We start from the raw sequence: 19,694 nt of genomic DNA, 5'->3' as shown, positions 1-19,694 counted from the left end.
CTTCAATATCTGTGTGGTCCTTAACGATATGTCTGACGCCATATAACCGTAAATAAAATGTGTTGAGTGCGTCGTTAAATAAAAGATTTCCTTCCTTCCTTTATTCTTCCTGAGCATAGTTATTTCGAATTATTCCGGGGAGCAGGCATCGGAATCCCTTATAGATCTTGGTCCCTTTGGGAGCTCTGCTCATTAGCCTCCAACAAACTTTAATTGCTCCTTTTAGAATTTTGTTATCCACTTTACAAAATCCTGGATCCGCCCCTGACTAAAACTGAAACAACATAAAATCTCTCTCACAAGCTTAATTAAAGTTTATAAACTATTCATATATCCGATTCAGCTAGGCTACATTAATTAATCATTAATTTATAATTATTTCCGTAATTATATCAATTTATAATGAGGTTCAAGCGCGCTTGTCTTACACGTAGTGTCTTACACGTAGTGTCTTACACCAACTCATTTAATCATTAAACTCGCACTGGGTGGAAGCCCGGTACTACGAGACGAACCCAGTACCTACCAGCCATATGTCGGGTGGCGTGGACACTACGAGGCCAGTCGATTCAGCAACACACTGTCTTTGGGGCTTTTAGTGTTGCACCTGCGTAGTATATTAAGGAAACCAGTTGAACAACATTGGATATGTGGATTTTTGTTTGAACAACAAATCGTAGGTTTAATACATCAGTTATCTTACAGATGAGTGCTAAATAATGAGCGAGTATTCTAAATCTACGAGAACTAAAATAAAGGACTGTTTTAAATTCTTAAGTCAAGAAGCAAGAGGTAAGTAAGCATTATCTTTCAAACATTTGTCCTATTACCGTGCATATTTTGTTTCCGTTTCATTTAATTACCTCTGTCAGCTCTGAATGTAATTACCCTTGTTATCATCGATCTATTTTAACAAATGTGAATCATTGGCACAACCAGGATTTTCTATATGGGGTAGGGTGGGGTGGGGTGGGAGCATCCTCATGGAGGGTTGGCACCCACATAGTCCGAATCGGACGTAGAAAATGGGTCCGTGTTCGAGGCCTTGCACTAGCACCCACAATGTATTTTTACGCCTGTTGTCGGGAAACACGCAAATATACAAGGTGTAATGGGGTGGGGGCCGGGGGGGGGGGGGGATAAGCGTACGAGACGGGCCAGGGGGTAACTGCTCCCCTAGTGCTGGAGCAAAATATAAAATTCGGGCAAATATTATGTGCAGATATTCGGTGGTGGTGGTGGGGATTGATGGCCCACACGCCTACCCTAACTACGAATGTCAACAAATTGTCCTCCTGTCAAATTCTCGTTCAGTCCTGCAAGCGTTAGAAGGAGACAAACTTCCTCATCTAATGGAAGACATCCAAGAACTGGTAAAGGATATATATGAGTGGCCCTACAATGGATTCCAGGCCACTGTGGGATCCCAGGAATTGAAGAAGCAGATAGGCTAGCCAAGCTAGGAGCGAAACAAATACAACCAAACAATAGAGTTAGCTTCTCAGAAAAGAAAACCCTGATCAGGTCAGCCAATAAGCCTAGGACAGTGAGGGATGATTATCACCTTCTCAGCCAAGTGGATCAAGTAACTCTGTTAAGACTCCACACAGGCCACAACAGACTAAAGGCTCACATGTTCAACATGTTCAAGCTAGCACCTTCACCAACTTGCAAGGTTTGAGACAATCTGAGTGGCCCATTGAAACAACCATACAAACCAAACTCTATGGTGACAGAGGAGAAATGAAAAAGACAGCTGATTTCATTTTACAGACTGGACTACTGAAGAAGAAGAAGAAGAAGAAGAAGAAGAAGAAAACTACGACAGTGTTCAGGTTTCGAATTGGGTTTGAATCAGCTTAATCTCTAGTACGTGCTAGTAGTAGAGTGGACCCCCCCCTCCCCAAGTTGATCTTTTAAAATAATGTTTCGTTCCAGTCAGTGCAGTACCAGAAAGAAAAACGTTACCTTTATGCTAATTAGAAATATATTATATCTTGTGTAGCAATAGATAATTGTTGTACTAAACCTTAAAGTACTTAGATATTAACACCTATATTAATATTATGACCAGTTCCCCACCATCTCCGCATCTTCCGCTTCTTGTTGTATACATTGTTTGAATGATGTACGTAGCCTACATATATACTGATGAAGGCATACTAGTAGTATCATAATAGAATATTATATACCTTTTTAACACTTAATGGCAATGTATCCTTGTGCTGGGATGTTATTCATTCATTAATCATTCATAAGTATTAAACGTGATTAAAGGTTATTAATATTATGAAAAAACCCCAAGCAAGTAACACGTTTACAAAACAAAAACAACATTCCACCCCCGTCCCCCCCCCCCCCCCAAAAAAAAAAACCCACACAAAACAAAACAACAACAAAAAACAAACAAAAACACCCCACACATCCCAACAACGACAAACAAAAACAACAACATCCAAAAACAAACAATAAAAGCAAAGTTAAAGAAAATCACCAACCCCCCCCCCCCCCCCCCCAATAACTCCTCCAAAAGAAACCTCACAAAAAAAACCCAGTAGACAACAAAGAACAAAAGATATCTGCATTTTGTAAATGCCGTATGCTATATGGAATTGCACGTTGGCTTACAAAGATGCAGTCCGCCTGGTTATGTGTTCTTCTGTCATTCTGTTGATAACTGATCATAACCTGTCATAAAGCATTTAACAAATACTATAGTAGTAGTGGATTAGTTGTGAACAAAGACTGTCCACATTTGATTTTCAATTCCTTAAATGTTTTCCGGGAACCAAGTTTGAAAGTGTTTTCTAGATCGCTGAGACACACAACATAATCAGCTAGGATAACCTTTACAAAAACAGCATGCATTAAAACAAGGTCGCTATTATTACCCACTGGCGTAGGAAGCGGGGTGGTGTGGGGGTATTGGTGTGTGTGTGTGTTGTGCCCCCCCCCCTCATTTTTTAGCAGCAGCGATGGTTTTTATATATTTATACATGTATATATATGTACACACACACACACACACACACACACACACACACACACACACACACACACACACCTACGTCTGTGTTACCTATAGACGAGGCACTAGATAGAGATTCATGGACTCGACCAATATTTTGTAAAATGCTCATTCGACTCTGCATTGTGCAGAGATACGGTCCTGATCATGTATTACGCTTTTGTCGTTCAGATTTATGCTAATAATTTCAGTGAGTCTTAAATAACGTTTTAGAAAACACTTTAAAACTTAATTCCCCGAAAAGTTTCACGTTTTTACCTACTGTTCTTCATGATGCAAGTATACAAGAGATCATAACCCCAACACACATTGTGCGCGCGCGCACACATACACACACACACACACACACACACACAAATCTGGTTGATGGTATATAGTTTGAGCGAATGTGTCGTATTAAATGTATGATACAAGTAAAGATGACATTAAAACAAGTATTAAAGCGACGCCACACCATACGAGTACCTCGTATGAAAATAGCCACACGAATTACCGACGTCATAGCAACCCATGAATTCGTAATCTTCGTCTTGTTAGTCGGCTGTTATTGTGACCATTCTCGTACGAGGCACTCATTTCGTTTGGCGTCGCTTTTAGAGCTGCAAGGGTGGTTCTAGGAATGTGTATGATTAATTCTATGCTACACGATGACAAAACATTTTGAAAGCTACAATACGAACACTGCAAGTCTGCAAGTATGATCTTGGATTTTAAAGAAATGGGCAGTAATTTAAAAAATTGACCTCTTTAACTCCCGAATTCTATTGGGTCAGTAAAAGGCTATTTTCTTCCTAATAAATCAAAAAAATTCTGGTGTGTTTAATCGAAGCACTAAAATTATGTGTTTTAAGAAAAATGAACTTGGAAAAAGAAAAACTTAGAAAGAAAGTCTTTCCATTTTCATTGGCGGGACCCATATTCCCTACGAATTTAGCAGCTTTAACTAGTACTGCGCCTAACGGTTCGAAAAGGTGAATAGCCGTTTAGACGTTGCACTTGGACATATGGACGTCATTATACTAATTTAGTCGGTACGACATGTAGAATGTCATGGTTCTCAAACTGATGGATGTGCTGGCGATTCCTTTGATTAATCTGGCCACGCCATCTTGGCATTCATTGTCCGTGAGATTTCCAGAACACGTAATTAGTATGTCTGCTAAGATAATTTACTTATATAGCAGATATAGAGTCCAGTTATTCGAATTCTCTTCTCCTGTTCTTGTAACTAAAAAGAAATTACTTGAGATTAAATATACGGGTTTTTTTATATATAAAAGTATGAACTAAATAGGATTGTAACTTATACGCTTTTGAGTACAAGGCATGCTGATGAATTGTTAATCAAGTAAATCTAAGTGTCTGTTTACATCTTCGTGCTCAAGAACCACTGTCAAATGTTTAGTCTTTAGGAGAAGGATTTCCACTCCCCAGAACAATACAAGCTCGTCGCAAGACATTTCGGAAGGGTTGTACGTCTACGAACTTCGAGGAACCCAAGGGCCCGAGTCTGCTAGGGGGATCCAATAGCATCCCTCCCCCGAAATAATATTGAAAATCGTGTTTTGAAAGCCATTTCCTGCATTCTAGGTAGAGAATTAGCCGCATTACTGACCAGGTATCTGTTTCACGATGCGATCTAAAATCACCTTAAATGCATAAGAAATTTTAGGTTATCAAAATGCTGCAAATATTACATACAGTTAAAACAAATAAATGGCTTTGAAGAAAAAGGTTACCAATTAAAGGGACATTCCTGAGTTTGCTGCATTGTAAGATATTTACGATTAATAACATATTTCTACGATTAAACTTACATATTAAATATATGTTCTTGTTTAGAATATTAGTGTCTGTATATTCAATGTGTTTCTGGTCGTCTTAATATTTGCAAGAAACCCAAACTGGATTTTGTCTTCAAATAATTTCGTATGTAATTAAAAAAATATATTTTAGGAAATACAATGAAATTTAACCTAGTAAAAATATTAGAACGATCAAAAACACTTTTAAAGGGACATTCCTGAGTTTGCTGCAATTTTTAAGATGTTGTCGACTAACAGAGACTTTTTAACGATTGTAATTACATATCAGATATATTTTTCTGCATAAAATATTAGTGGCTCTATATTAAACGTGTTTCTGATCGTTCTAATATTTGTACACGGTTAAGTTTTATTTAATTTTCTCAAATATTATTTTTTCGTAATTATTTGAAGACAAAAATCCAGTTTGGGCTTTTTACAAATATTAAGTCGACCAGAAACACATTGAATATACAGTCACTAATATTCTAAACAAGAAGATATATTTAATATGTAAGTTTAATCGTAGAAATATTTTATCAGTCGGAAACATCTTACAATGCAGCAAACTCAGGAATGTCCCTTTAATATACAGCCACTAATATTTTATGCAGAAAAATATATTTGATATATAATTATAATCGTTAACAAGTCTTTATTAGTCGATAACATCTTTACAATTGCAACAAACTCAGGAATGTCCCTTTAAAGATAGTAAGCCTAACTTGTAACAAGTTACTGTTTATAACAATCTCAGCTGGGCAGCAGGTTGACTTGTGGTTTGCCATAGTTCTACTTTCACCAGCCCATTATGTCGCAGAGAGTTTGGAGTTTGGCGTATATGTCGACCGCTTTCTCAATAGCCATGTTACTGGTGTAATGAATACGCATTAATACCAATCCAGTAAGGCGCTGTTCGGTCATGGACGCACGCGTGTAGTTGCAAAGCCTTCTTAGATTATTGACATTCTGAAGAGGAGGCAGGAATGGATCCAAGAATTTTGAATGGCATAAAAAAACAACATTTTGTTCACAAATGTGGATACTGGTAGTTATAGCAACAGAATCTGCACTCCCTTCCCCACTCTCCCTCACCCCCCCCCCCCCCTCTCTCTCTCTCTCTCTCTCTGTATCCCCTCTGTCTCTCTCTCTGTCTCTCTGTCTCTCTCTCTCTCTCTCTCTCTCTCTCTCTCTCACACACACACATACACACACCCACACCTGGCGACGGTCTTGCGATACATCCCTACGGTACTTCGCTTGTGCAAAATAACAACTGCCTCATTTATGGTGTAACTATTTTAATAAGAATACATGCTTCTTTGAGCTGATGTTTGCGCCATAATAACCGTACATTTTACCGATCACGTTCTGTATGCAGTAAATGTTGCAAGCGACGTTATGGTTTGCACACCGAAAAACCGCAATGTCTAATTGTTTAATGAAACTCACATTATAATTTGGTTTTCTGACCCATGAACTGCTGTAATTTCAGTATTAAACATACTCTAGGAGCCGTTCAACGCCAAATTTGGAATCTTTTATACCTCGCGTAACGTCTATTTACGCCAAAAATATGTAATGCTCGTTAATACTCTTGACAATAATTTTCTAAACAAAATTGATTAATCTTCTCGGCAATTGTTTTGTTTCAGACCACATTGGTGTATTGATAATGGGTCTACGGTGGGTGATAAAAAAAAACCGTTCTTGACCTAACTAGGAGTTAACTTACCCTCTGGACATGTCTACTTGTTACTTTTCAAAGTAGTCCCCTTTGAGGTCAACACATTTTTTTCCAATGGCACTACACTGCATGGATCCGTCTGACAAAAAAGGATTCTTCCTGTAGATACCCCCCCCCCCCCCCCCCCCCCCCCCCCAAGACAGTGGAGATGGCATCATTATCAGTTGTGTAATGTCTGCCAGCTAGCTCCTGTGTCAGGTTAGGAAATATATAGTCAGACGGTGCTAGATCTGGGGAATAAGCTGGTATAAGCTGGCAGCCACTGTTATGTCAAAGAGCCATATCGATCACCGACCTGTGAGCAGGTGTATTGTTCTGATGGAACAACACACGTTTCGTGCAAACTTCCTCATGGGCAGCACCATCTTCGCAAGCAGGTACCATTTCGTGTCTACACCATACGAAATGCAGTATACTGTACGAAATGGTACCTTGGGTCGCGAAGATGGGGCAGCACATTTGTCAGTGTGTGTATTTGTAATCGTTATATGAACAATTCAGATAGTACATTCTCGTCACTTCACGCACGTATGAACACACATAAGACGGCGTGGATTCCTAATGTATGCGTCTTGGTGTCATGAGTCTTATTTCAGTAAGAGCGGCAAAGTCAAACGATGTTTGTATTTTCTTGTTTTTAACTCCAGACTTCTTTCTAGGTGGTGCTGTTCAGATAAAAGCGTGTTGTTCTAGTAAGAACTGTCGAGAAGTCGTACGACTTTTGTATTTTCTTGTTTTTCACTTCAGAGTTCTCGCTAGGTGGTGCAGTTCAAAGTCTGGACGCAGTACCCAGTGCCCTCGCGTTCTACCGAGAGTTTGTGTCGCCCAACAAACCAGTAGTTCTCCGTGGACTCATTGATCACTGGCCGGCACTCACCAAATGGTCGCCAACCTATATCCGGTTTGTAAAACAGTCCTTTCTTTATTTTTATTTTTTTAATTAAATCGATTATTACACATTATTCTTCCGTGATAAAAGGAAGCATAAGGAAGCCAGTGACATCTCAGTCAATTTTCATATGCGTTCTTGTCATTGATTTTAAGTTGACTATATACTTGTATTGTCCTCTTGTTTTACATTGTACAGCAATGTGTCTGAATGTTTTTCAATAAATCCTTAAATAAGCCAGGTACTATCCGTTGCTGCTGGATTTTTAATTTAATGTTTTTAATAACAATAGCTTAATATACGACGTGACTGGAAAATATTTATCTCATGCAAACTCAAATGGAAGTTTAGAAGGAAGCAATCATGGTCGTACCTGTACTTAACATATTGAGATGACGAATTATAAAACCATCAATTTGATTCTGCATCACATGACTTGCTTCCTTTACTGTGGTAATTTAGTAAGGTACATGTTCTATGATATGCTTGGTAGAAAACATGATGTATATCACAGTGTCTCTTTTTCACCCGTTTGATTTACTCCTTTGTTCTAGAATCGACCCACCTTACTCATTACATATCGTTCGTGATGCTACTCAGATTCGTGATGGGTAACCCATATATTATGGATACACACGACACATTTTATTGTTTGTTCTGTTAAGTTAATAACTGTCTTTCTTACACACCCGTTGGTGAGAACAGTGACACCATGCATTATTTTTGATAACACATGGGTACGTGTGTTAACATTTTCAAGACATACGACTGGCTGCTCCTAGGTGACCCTGCGCGTGCTGTAACCTCACCGTGGTGCAGGGGTGTAACATTCTCTTTGAGAATGGCCAATACAGCACAAATCCCCATGTTTTCTTCGAGATACAATTGAAATTTTGAGTAAAAGTAAATCATCTATCTGTGATATTTGTATTTTGCAGTTCTTTACACTGTTTTTATTTAAATCTTGAATATTTATATTGATGTTGATCATCACTTTATTTGTTTGCATTATCATAGTTTGACACCCAATAGCCGATGTATTTTTCGTGCTGGGGTGTCGTTAAACATTCATTCATTCATTCAATTCCACATTTTGAAAGGTTCGTGTCACTCCTGACAAAAAGGGTACATAGAGAACAATGCATGAGTGGGCGTTAGATACCATTTATCTCACGAGCTGTTTTAAATGTATCTAACGAGTTGTGAGATAAATGGTATCTAACGGACACGAATGTATTATTCTATTTCTTACATATCCTCAAAAACCAGGTTTTAAGCAAATTTTAACATCTTTTTCGACTAAACGTTATTTACAGCCGTTGAACTTGTAGCGAACTTCCGCGTCACAGACACGTGATTGCCAGGTTAACTATACGTCACAGTGTCTATTTCCACCGTGTTGTTTTTCACTGGCTGCATGGCACTGGTGACATGGTCATCACCTAGGAGCAATGAATGAATGAATGAATGTTTAACGACACCCCAGCACGAAAAATACATCGGCTATTGGGTGTCAAACTATGGTAATGCAAATAAATAAAGTGATGATCAACATCAATATAAAAATTCAAGACTTAAACAAAAACAGTGTAAAGAACTGTACAAAAACACAAATATCACAGAATTTTACGGATACTGAATTTTACTTAAAACTCCAATTTTGTGCTGTACTGGCCATTCTCAAAGAGAATGTTACACCCCTGCACCACGGTGAGGTTACAGCACACGCAGGGGATGTGGAATTGATTAGCCTGTTGGTTTTGAACCTAGTTAAAGGTATGTTTTGAGTACCTTTGCCATTCACGTCCACTACAGATAACTGTTAAAAGTTATAGTGGGTTTTTTTTAACGACTAGTGGATATCAGTCGTCAGCATCAAAGGATCTTTTATCTGCACTTTAACACAGACAGAAAAGCACATACCATGTGTGTGTGTGTGTGAGAGAGAGAGAGAGAGAGAGAGAGAGAGAGAGAGAGAGAGAGAGAGAGAGAGAGAGAGATTGAGAGAGAGAGAGAGAGAGAGAGAGAGAGAGAGAGAGAGAGAGAGAGAGAGCATTAACAGTTTGTTACCTGTTTGTCGGAATATATAATTATCGAATTAAAACTACGTGTAAATAGTCCGAATAGCTTATAAATCTGAGAGGAATGTAAATAGCAATAAAGACGACAAACATCAGATCCTAGCCTTTGCCCCACCCGCCTCACCAAAACTTGGTTTCGCTTCTGCCAGAGAGAAGATGGGTCAGCAGACTGTGACTGTGACACTGACTCCTAACGGGTACGCTGACGCAGTGCACTGTGGGAAGTTCGTGATGCCGGACGAGAGACGGATGACGATGGGAGAGTTTCTGGATGCCCTAGATCACAACGACCACGTGCCCGGCGTGCCGTACATACAGAAACAGAACTCGAATCTCGCGGACGAGTTTGCGCCGATCATTGACGACGTTGAGTCTGATCTCAGTCTCGGGTCCGAGGCTTTTGGTAGGTTTTATGGTATTGTGTTTATATTTACATTTACCCGGTCCGTCGGAGAGGTTTTTCCCCCCTCTTACATATAGTGGAACCAAGCGAACAAAGGCTGCAATATAGTTGAAAGCGAGAGGGGGAGGGGGCGATCTGGGGGGAAAAGGCATCCCCTCAAATATTTTAAATATTACATTCTGCTGTCAGGTGCGTATATGTAGGATTTTCTTAGGGGATATGGCATTTCGCAAATAGAAAGTGCTGGTTGGCCCTAGATACGGTTATCGTTATGTTGTAAGATAATTTAGATAGATCAGAATAGTTTCACAGTGATATTACACTGTTTAAAAGTTTTTTGATTTTATCTTCATGCATTAAAATGTTCTAAATATATTTTAGGGTCGAAAGCTTTGTTTTATTTTGTAATATATTTGTGTCTCTTTGATTTATAAGGGGCGAGGCGTAGCCCAATGGTACAGCGCTGGCTTGATGCGCGGTCGGTTTGGGATCGATCCCCGTTAGTGAGCCCATTGCGCTATTTCTCGCTCCAGCCAGTGCACTACGACTGGTACATCAAAGGCCGTGGTATGTGCTATCCTTTCTATGGGATGGTGCATATAAAAGATCCCTTGCTGCTAATCGAAAAGAGTAGCCCATGAAGTGGCGACAGCAGGTTTCCTCTCTCAATATCTGTGTGGTCCTTAACCATATGTCTGATGCTATATAACTGTAAATAAAATGTGTTGAGTGCGTCATTAAATTAAACATTTCCTTCCTTCCTTCCTTTGATTTATAATTACTTTTATTGCAGGAAAAGCCCCAGATGCTGTTAACTTCTGGATGGGTGACGGTCGAGCAGTCACATCAAGTTCGTATATTTTTGAAATATATAATGTACAAATTACCAAATGTTTGACATCCAGTATGCTTAGCCAATGATTTATTAATCATTGTGCTCTAGTGGTGTCGGTATATATACTTTATATTATCCAATTATCAGGTTTAAAGCATCACGTTCTACATGAAAATCCACATGGTGCTTGTCTAAATAATATTTTCTAACTATTTGTATACCCGTTTTAATCACAGCAATAAGGTCAAATCTTCATTAATAAGGATAGTGTTGGATGTTTTACATTGCTAATCTTCATATTCTTCTTTTCGTTCGCTTGAATAGCTGTTGATGCATGGTATTGTGGTCTATTAGAGTGCGCCGTGCGGTTCAATACCTCTGACATCAGCACTCGAGGTTTCTGTTAGGGTTACCTCACCCGTAGTCCATATGAGTCTAGCCTCTACTCATTGACCAGTCTAGCTTGAGTGTCCCTAGCTCTCTGGGTCACTGAGACATATAAGCCCCCTTACCACGTCAAGGAATAGACTATGAAGGGGATCTTCATATTAATATTGATGTTATTTTTTATTTTTTTTCCTAAAGATATCACCAAAATAACATGCGGGCACACACAGAGACGTAAAGTAAATATTGTCATCAAGGTGAACCTATTGATGCAAATCTTCAGATAAAAGATGCCATGTTTATTGCTATTTAGAAAGAGAAATGTTTAGCTGAAACTAAAACAACATGATTTCTCATCGTTTACGCAGTGCACCGTGACCCATATGAAAATCTATATTGTGTCGTGTCTGGTTGGAAGACGTTTATTCTTATACCGCCGACTGATCAACCATTTGTGCCTTATGGTTTGTACTCTTTTATTCTTGATTCTCAAAAGTTAGTGTCTTGTCTTGGTACATATCCTGTATGCTTGATTAATCTTATCTGTATAACTCATTTACCTGTAATTGTTTCCATAGACTGCACGTGATACGATACATATACGTCATCAAAAAGAGCAAAACTTTAAACTTATTTGTTTTGCATCAACACCAATTTTACATTCTGTTTTTATCATTGCATTCCAGTGAAAATGGCAGGGTTGTTATTTCAGTTAGTAGTTTATTTTAAAACTGTGTTTCGCTGATAATGAATTTATATGGTATGCAACATTGGCATTCCAGGTGTTAGACACCCCTCCAGCTTGTTTTAATATCGAGCCGATCAGGAATATATTTTGTACATTTTTATGACAAAAAATGGAGCAATACTGATATATTCCATGCACCCTCTCAGGAAAATATCATGCCATCCCACTTATAAAATACCCCCATGTCTGATATTAAAACCCCCACTACAGATCAATTATTATTAAATAGGGAATAATACTTGAGTGGCTGTTAGATACCATTTATCTTACAACGAGTTGTTTTAAAAATGTATCTAACGAGCGAGTTTTTCTTACACATCCTGAAAAACCAGGTTTAAAGCAAAATTTAACATCTTTTTCAACTAAAAGTTATTTACTTGCAACTTGTAGCTAACTTACGCATCACAGACCCATGATTGTCAGGTTAACTATAGTCACAGTGTAATCGATTTCGACCATGCTGTTTTTTCATTGGATTTATGGCCTTCGAACAGCCAATCGTGCGTCTTGAAATTGTTAGCACATGTACATGTGTAAACAACTATGTGTTATCAAAAATAAAAAATGATGTTCTCACCAACCAGTGTGTAAGTAATATATTTATAGCTCTTGCAGGGTAGAAAAACAAAAATTAAATATCGCCATTTAAACTTGTGAAATATTTGATTATTTATTTATTTACTTATTGATTAATTGAATATTTGTTTTATGTATTTATTTAAATTTATTTTTACCAATATTGTGTTGTTTTCTAGTGTTGTACCAAGCAGCAAAGTATAAGTTGAAAGACTCTGGGGAGTTTGAGATTGAAGATGACACTGATTCAGGACAGGTAACCTTTGTTATAAATAGAAAGAAATAAAACACCAAAATGAAATAGGCTACAGGTTTATATTACTGGGGACTAAGTGTGTGTGTGTGTGTGTGTGTGTGTGTGTGTGTGTGTGTGTGTGATATGTCAACATTTTTTATTTTTGTGCATAGTTCTATTATTTTTCGAGGTTTTCATTTAAATACATTCGCAAATGTTGATGAATATTGGTGTTTCTGGATTTTCGTTATAAAATGGATACTAGTATACTCGAAAGTTAATAATTTTCACTGTTCCAAGCCTCTAGATTCTTGTCTACACCAGTACAATACTGTACTTTCCATTGATCCTATCGACACAGAGGTTTCTACAAGATGTCGGATGTTGATTTTTTTCTGTTGTTAATACTGGCCTCGGTGGCGTCGTGGCAGGCCATCGGTCTACAGGCTGGTAGGTACTGTGCGGACCCAACCGAGGCATGGGATTTTTAATCCAGTATACCGACTCAAACCCTGAGTGAGGCTCCGCAAGCTCAATGTTTAGGTGTAAACCACTTGCACTGACCAGTGATCCATAACTGGTTCAACAAAGGCCATGGTTTGTGCTATCCTGCCTCTGGGAAGTGCAAATAAAAGATCCCTTGCTGCTAATCGGAAGAGTAGCCCATGTAGTGGCGACAGCGGGTTTCCTCTCAAAATCTGTGTGGTCCTTAACCATATGTGTGACGCCATATAACCGTAAATAAAATGTGTTGAGTGCGTCGTTAAATAAAACATTTCTTTCTTTCTTTCTTTCTGTTGTTAATTTCACTGTAGGTTTGATTGAAAACCTATTTTATTGCATATAATGTATATACATGTATACAAACGGATTGGGCACAAGTTATCCAACTTACGAGGCCCTCTCACTGTAGGTTCCCTGGATTGACATTGATCCGCTGCGACCTGACCTGACAAAGTATCCAGACTTCGCCAACGCGCACCGTTACGAAGTGACTGTCAATGCCGGGGAGACCCTGTACCTGCCGGCGATGTGGTTCCACCACGTGCGACAGTCACACGGCTGTATTGCTGGTATGTCGCTATTTGATGGATATAAGGAAAGGGAAGGAATGTTTTTGTAATGACACCTCAGCACATTTTAAACTGTGGCTATTTGGTGTTAAATAATATTATTGTTATTTCAACATTTGGTGAGAGAGAGAGAGAGAGAGAGAGAGAGAGAGAGAGAGAGAGAGAGAGAGAGAGAGAGAGAGAGAGGGGGGGGGGGGGGGGAAAGAGAGAGAGAGGGAGGGAGGGAGGGAGGTCACAACCACCAAATATGGCATGTGTGTGAGAGAGAGAGAGAGAGAGAGAGAGAGAGAGAGAGAGAGAGAGAGAGAGAGAGAGAGAGAGAGAGAGAGAGAGGGAGGTAGGTAGGTCACAACCACCTAATATGGCATGTGTTGGATCAAACGAAAGGAAAGGAATGTTTGTTTAATGGCACATCAGCAGATTTTAAACTACGGGTATGTGGTGTCTAACTACTAGTATGTTATGTTGGATTTTTGTTTTGACATTTGAAGAGAGAAGAGAGGAGAGTTTTTTTAACCATCAAACAGGCTACTTCAACCGATAAAGTAAAAAAGGATATTTTGTATATACACTTTCCCATAAGCAAGAGAGTACATACCATGGTCTTTGGTGCATTGGTTGTTATGAATGAAAACAAATCCATTGACGGGGATTCATCCTGTGACGAGTTGCTACATCCATCTATAAGACCCCTGCACGTGATGTAACCTCACCGTGGTGCAGGGGTGTAACATTCTCTTTGAGAATGGCCAATACAACACAAATTGATTTTTTTAGTAAAAGTCAGTATATATCTGTGATATTTGTATTTTTGCACAGTTCTTTACACTGATTTTATTTAAATCTTGAATTTTTATATTGATGTTGATCATCACTTTATTTGTTTGCATTACCATAGTTTGACACCCAATAGCTGATGTATTTTTCGTGCTGGGGTGTCGTTGAGCATTCATCCATTCATTCATTCATTCATTCCATCAATAAGACAGCCATACAGACCTGTAAAGCAATCATTTCTGTACCATTGGCTCTGTCAAATATCGTTTAGTGATGGAGGATAATATTCGTTTGTACATCCACGTCTGTGACAAAGGTCCAAAATATGAGTGTAATGCTATTATCTTTAGACCAAATGCTATAATGTACAGTGACTTTATTATCTATCAATTTCGTATTTGTTATTTATTTTAATTTGATTATTTAGGTGATTCCTGCATTGTAAGATGTTTCCAACTAATACAGTATTTCTACGATTAAACTTACATATTAAATACATTTTCTTGTTTAAAATATCAGTGTCTGTATATTCAATGTGTTTTTGGTCGTCTTATTATTTGTAAAAAGCCCAAACTGGATTTTGTCTTCAAATAATTTCGTATGTATGAAAAAACAATATTTTAGGAAATAAAATTAAATTGAACCTAGTACAAATATTAGAACGGCCAAAAAACACGTTTAATATACAACCACTAATACTTTATGCAGAAAAATATATTGGATATGTAATTACAATCGTCAAAAAGTCTCTGTTAGTCGATAACATCTAAAAAGTTGCAGCAAACTCAGGGATGTCCCTTTAATAATAGACACTCTTTTAGCTTGGTTCTTGGACAGTTGTAACGATTTATCGAACAGACTAATGCAAACATTTGTTTGTTATTGTGCCCATATGGACAAACGCAGATGTAGCCATACTGAATGCCAGTGTGAAATGTTACCACTGCACTCCACCTCCCCCGCTATAATCTCTTCTATTAATACAAGATGCAAACAGAGCTAAAGTTGTGATCAACTCAAATTGTTTGCTTTCAATGGATATCGTTAACTACTACTTCTGTGTGGTTTTATTAAGCAAATATGAATAGCAACAGCTACAAACTGACACTCACTAGATGGAGGGTTTAGAGATAATGGGGGGGGGGGGGGGGGTATCACACCATTCCTGTGTGCAGGAAATTATGCTGGTCTAGACTGGCGAGCGAAGTTTCTACAGGTTCTGGTCAAGCTACGTCGGAAAATATATTTTAAAAACAGAACAAAATTAGCTGTGAGCAGAAGGTGTGGTGGCATCCAACCACCCCGTGCAATTCAACCGAGTTGTGGTATACAGTAAAGTACACTTATAACGAACACGCTTAGAACGAACTACTGCATCGAAGGAACCGATTGTAAAATCCCGTTTTATCTCCCTATACTAACTTATGCGAATGTGTACAACGAACTACTGCTATAACGAACTATCATGGTCCCTTCCGGTTCGTTATAAGAGTATTTTACTATATATATATATATATATATATATATATATATATATATACTAGTACCTAGAATAGCATGCTCTAAATGCTAGTTTAATCAAGACAGTTTATCACTTTCAGTGAACTACTGGTATGACATGGACTACGACATCAAGTACAACTACTACAAGTTTGTTGAGAAAGTGATGGACGTGGTCAAATGAAGGAACAGCGTGCCACTAGTGTGATAATACAGCCGCAGGCAGTTAAGGATATTCCGTGGGGATAACATGACTTTGTGTTCCAGGCCATGAAGTTGCCATGCTGCACGTCACTGCACCGGTCTCTGGCAGTAGATTCTATTCCTCAAATCCCATTCCAACCAGTATGGATACCCCCTGCCCTCAACCTTCCCTGTCTTTTCCTTCCATCTCTATGGCCAGCATCTATTGTTCAGCTTCTTTTGACGTGTAAATCCACATCCCAGTCCTTGTCTCTCCAACTGTGACAAGTGTTTTGTCTCTGGTGGTCATCATTTCACACAACACAAAAGCTGTGGTGTGTTCTGCCCTGTCCGTTGGTCGATGCATATAAACTGTTGCCATGATCGATTGTGTCATTGGTGTTATTTATTACTCACTGAAGAAACTCACCGATATTTAATGGAGGCATGTAAAGGTTGCAATGTGCTGGTTATGATTGTAAGCGGTTGGTGTAGAAACAACCAATGTATCACTGACCAGGCGTGTACAGGAACTTATGCAGTGTGTGTATCTGTGTGTGTGGGTTTTGGGATATAGACTTTGGCGAGGGAAGCTTCTATGGGTGGGGACAGGTCATGCTCCTACATAAACTATATTAAAAAAGAGAGGATTCACTTTGAAACGTCCCCTGCATTTGCGCCTGTTCACAAGATTAAAGATTGTGATTCATCAACTAAAGATAATCGGTCGTCTGTTTTGTTTTGTTGGTTTATTGTGGCAATAAGTGCTTAGTCACTGTTACACATTTACCGGCTTCGGTGGCGTCGTGGTTAGGCCATCGGTCTACAGGCTGGTAGGTACTGGGTTCGGATCTCAGTCGAAACATGGGATTTTTAATCCAGATACCGACTCCAAATCCTGAGTGAGTGCTCCGCAAGGCTCAATGGGTAGGTGTAAACCACTTGCACTGACCAGTGATCCATAACTGGTTCAACAAAGGTCATGGTTTGTGCTATTCTGCCTGTGGGAAGCGCAAATAAAAGATCCCTTTCTGCCTGTCGTCCCTTGCTGCCTGTCGTAAAAGAGTAGCCTATGTGACGACAGCGGGTTTCCTCTAAAAAACAGTGTCAGAATGACCATATGTTTGACGTCCAATAGCCGATGATAAGATAAAAAATCAATGTGCTCTAGTGGCGTCGTTAAATAAAACAAACATAACTTTTGTTACACATTTAGACAACGAAAACGTTTCTGAAAAATATTCCAGCATTTATTAGCAGTACAAGATATACGGATATACAGATGACATCTATTAACACAATACTTTATAATATATTTGTCAGAAATAAGTAACCGGATCAAACAATTTCGTAAACTTAAAATTACAATCTCGCTTAACCGCCTTGTAACATTATTTCTTACACACCCGTTGGTGAGAACACCATAACACATGGGTTGTTAACACACGAATGTGTATTAACAATTTCATGACATACAACTGGCTGCTCCTAGGTGATAACCAGGTCACCAGTGCCAAGCAGCCAGTGAAAAGCAACACGGTGGAAATAGATTACATTGTGACGTATAGTTAACCTGACAATCATGTGTCTGTGACGTGTAAGTTCGCTACAAATGCAACGGCTGTAAATAACTTTTAGTCCAAAAAGATGTTAAAACCTGGTATTTGCGGATATGTAAGAAACAGAATAATACATTCGTGTCCGTTAGATACCATTTATCTCACAACTCGTTGTTTAAAAACGTATCAAACTCGCTTTCGCTGGTTAGATACATTTTAAAACAACTCGTTGTGAGATAAATGGTATCTAACGGTCACTCATGTATTAATCTCTATTTACTAGTACACGACAGAAATACAATTAGAGTTTTAAGAAATCCATGCGTTATCTCTACCATTGGTTACTGCCAGCGCCATTCTTGCAACATGTCTGTCATCATGATGTTTTGATATTAAAGGGACATTCCTCAGTTTGCTGCAACTTTTAAGATGTTATCAACTAACAGAGATTTTTTTAACGATTGTAATTACGTATTAGTGGCTGTATATTAAACGTGTTTCTGATCGTTCTAATATTTATACTAGGTTAAATTACATTTTATTTTCTAAAATATAGCTTTTTCGTACGTACGAAATTATTTGAAGACAAAATCTAGGTTGGGCTATTTACAAATATTAAGACGACCAGAAACACATTGAATATACAGACAATGATATTCTAAACAAGAAAATATATTTAATTTGTAAGTTCAATCATAGAAATATTTTATTTGTCGAAAAAATCTTACATTGCAGCAAGCTCAGGAATGTCCCTTTAATATTACTAGATAGAACCAGTCGAGCGCACTGTGCGGTATTGCATGCCGTGTTGTAGTGTGCTTGTATAAAGGTGAGGTCACACGATACGAGTGACCGGCCTTGGTGATATTGTGGTCAGCCACCGGACTTAAACTGGTAGGTACTAAGCTGGTAGATACTAGGGTCGCATCCCTGTACCGGCTCCCACCCAGAGCACGTTTAACGACTCTATGGATAGGTGTATGACCACTATATACATGTACACTGACTTCTCTCTTACTAACAAACTAACCACTAATTCTCTGTCCTGGACACACAGCTGAATTGTATACCCAGGACAGGATATTGAACCTAATTAATGAATGTTAAAGTTTGTTTTGTTTAACGACACCAGTAGAGCACATTGATTAATTAATCATCAGCTATTGGGTGTCAGACATTTGGTAATTCTGACACGTAGAGGAAGTCGCTACATTTTTCCTAATACAGCAATGGATCCTTTATATGCACATACTACGGCCGCGGTGCACTGGTTGGAACAAGAAAAAACCCAATCAGCTGAATGGATCCACCGAGGTGTAATTATTGAATGATACGAGTGCCTTGTACGAGGTTAGATGATTGTGGCAAGACAAACGCTACGATTTCATCGGTTGCTAAGCAATGGGCTATTCTCGTACATGACACTCGTATCGTGTGGCGTAGCCTTAACGTTCTCGCCTCGTTCATCTAGTAATGTTAACAACAGACTTACTAAACAGCCAGAAACTCCACCAGGACACGAATGACCGTGAGCCGTGCTCCCACATTAACACATTTCTGTCTCCATTTCCAATTTTAATTACCATGCATCTTCCTATATCTCTTGGTGTGCTTTGACAAATTTACACTAGTGTGCCGACAACGTATAGAACAACAACGCTATGATGGATTTCTGCATTATTTTGTATTAAAAAAATAAACTGTCTCGCACGTAAACTATCGATAACAAATTTGAATAAAATAAAACACTGGTATGATATGTATTTGAAACAAAGCACTAACTATATTCTTTGTATACTTAATATTTTCTGGTAACGTACCATCAGCTCGTAAATATTACTAAGAAATCCAAACTTCAGCTTGTAAAT

At 38.6% G+C, this 19,694-nt stretch overlaps 1 protein-coding gene across 1 annotated transcript; it reads left to right on the top strand.

Annotated features, from left to right (window-relative positions):
* Window positions 1-565: 565 nt before the first annotated feature.
* On the top strand, window positions 566-16,985 carry LOC121382236 (bifunctional peptidase and (3S)-lysyl hydroxylase Jmjd7-like). Its single transcript, XM_041511761.1, has 8 exons — window positions 566-792; window positions 7,328-7,481; window positions 9,700-9,953; window positions 10,747-10,803; window positions 11,544-11,639; window positions 12,679-12,755; window positions 13,648-13,807; window positions 16,186-16,985. The coding sequence occupies exons 1-8, from the start codon at window positions 720-722 to the stop codon at window positions 16,266-16,268; spliced, it is 954 nt and encodes a 317-aa protein (XP_041367695.1). The 5' UTR covers window positions 566-719; the 3' UTR covers window positions 16,269-16,985.
* The last annotated feature ends 2,709 nt before the right edge of the window (window positions 16,986-19,694 follow it).

The sequence above is a fragment of the Gigantopelta aegis genome, chromosome 9 (assembly GCF_016097555.1).
Source record: "Gigantopelta aegis isolate Gae_Host chromosome 9, Gae_host_genome, whole genome shotgun sequence".
NCBI classification, from domain to species: Eukaryota; Metazoa; Mollusca; class Gastropoda; order Neomphalida; family Peltospiridae; genus Gigantopelta; species Gigantopelta aegis.
This window is presented reverse-complemented; position numbering and strand designations above follow the sequence as displayed.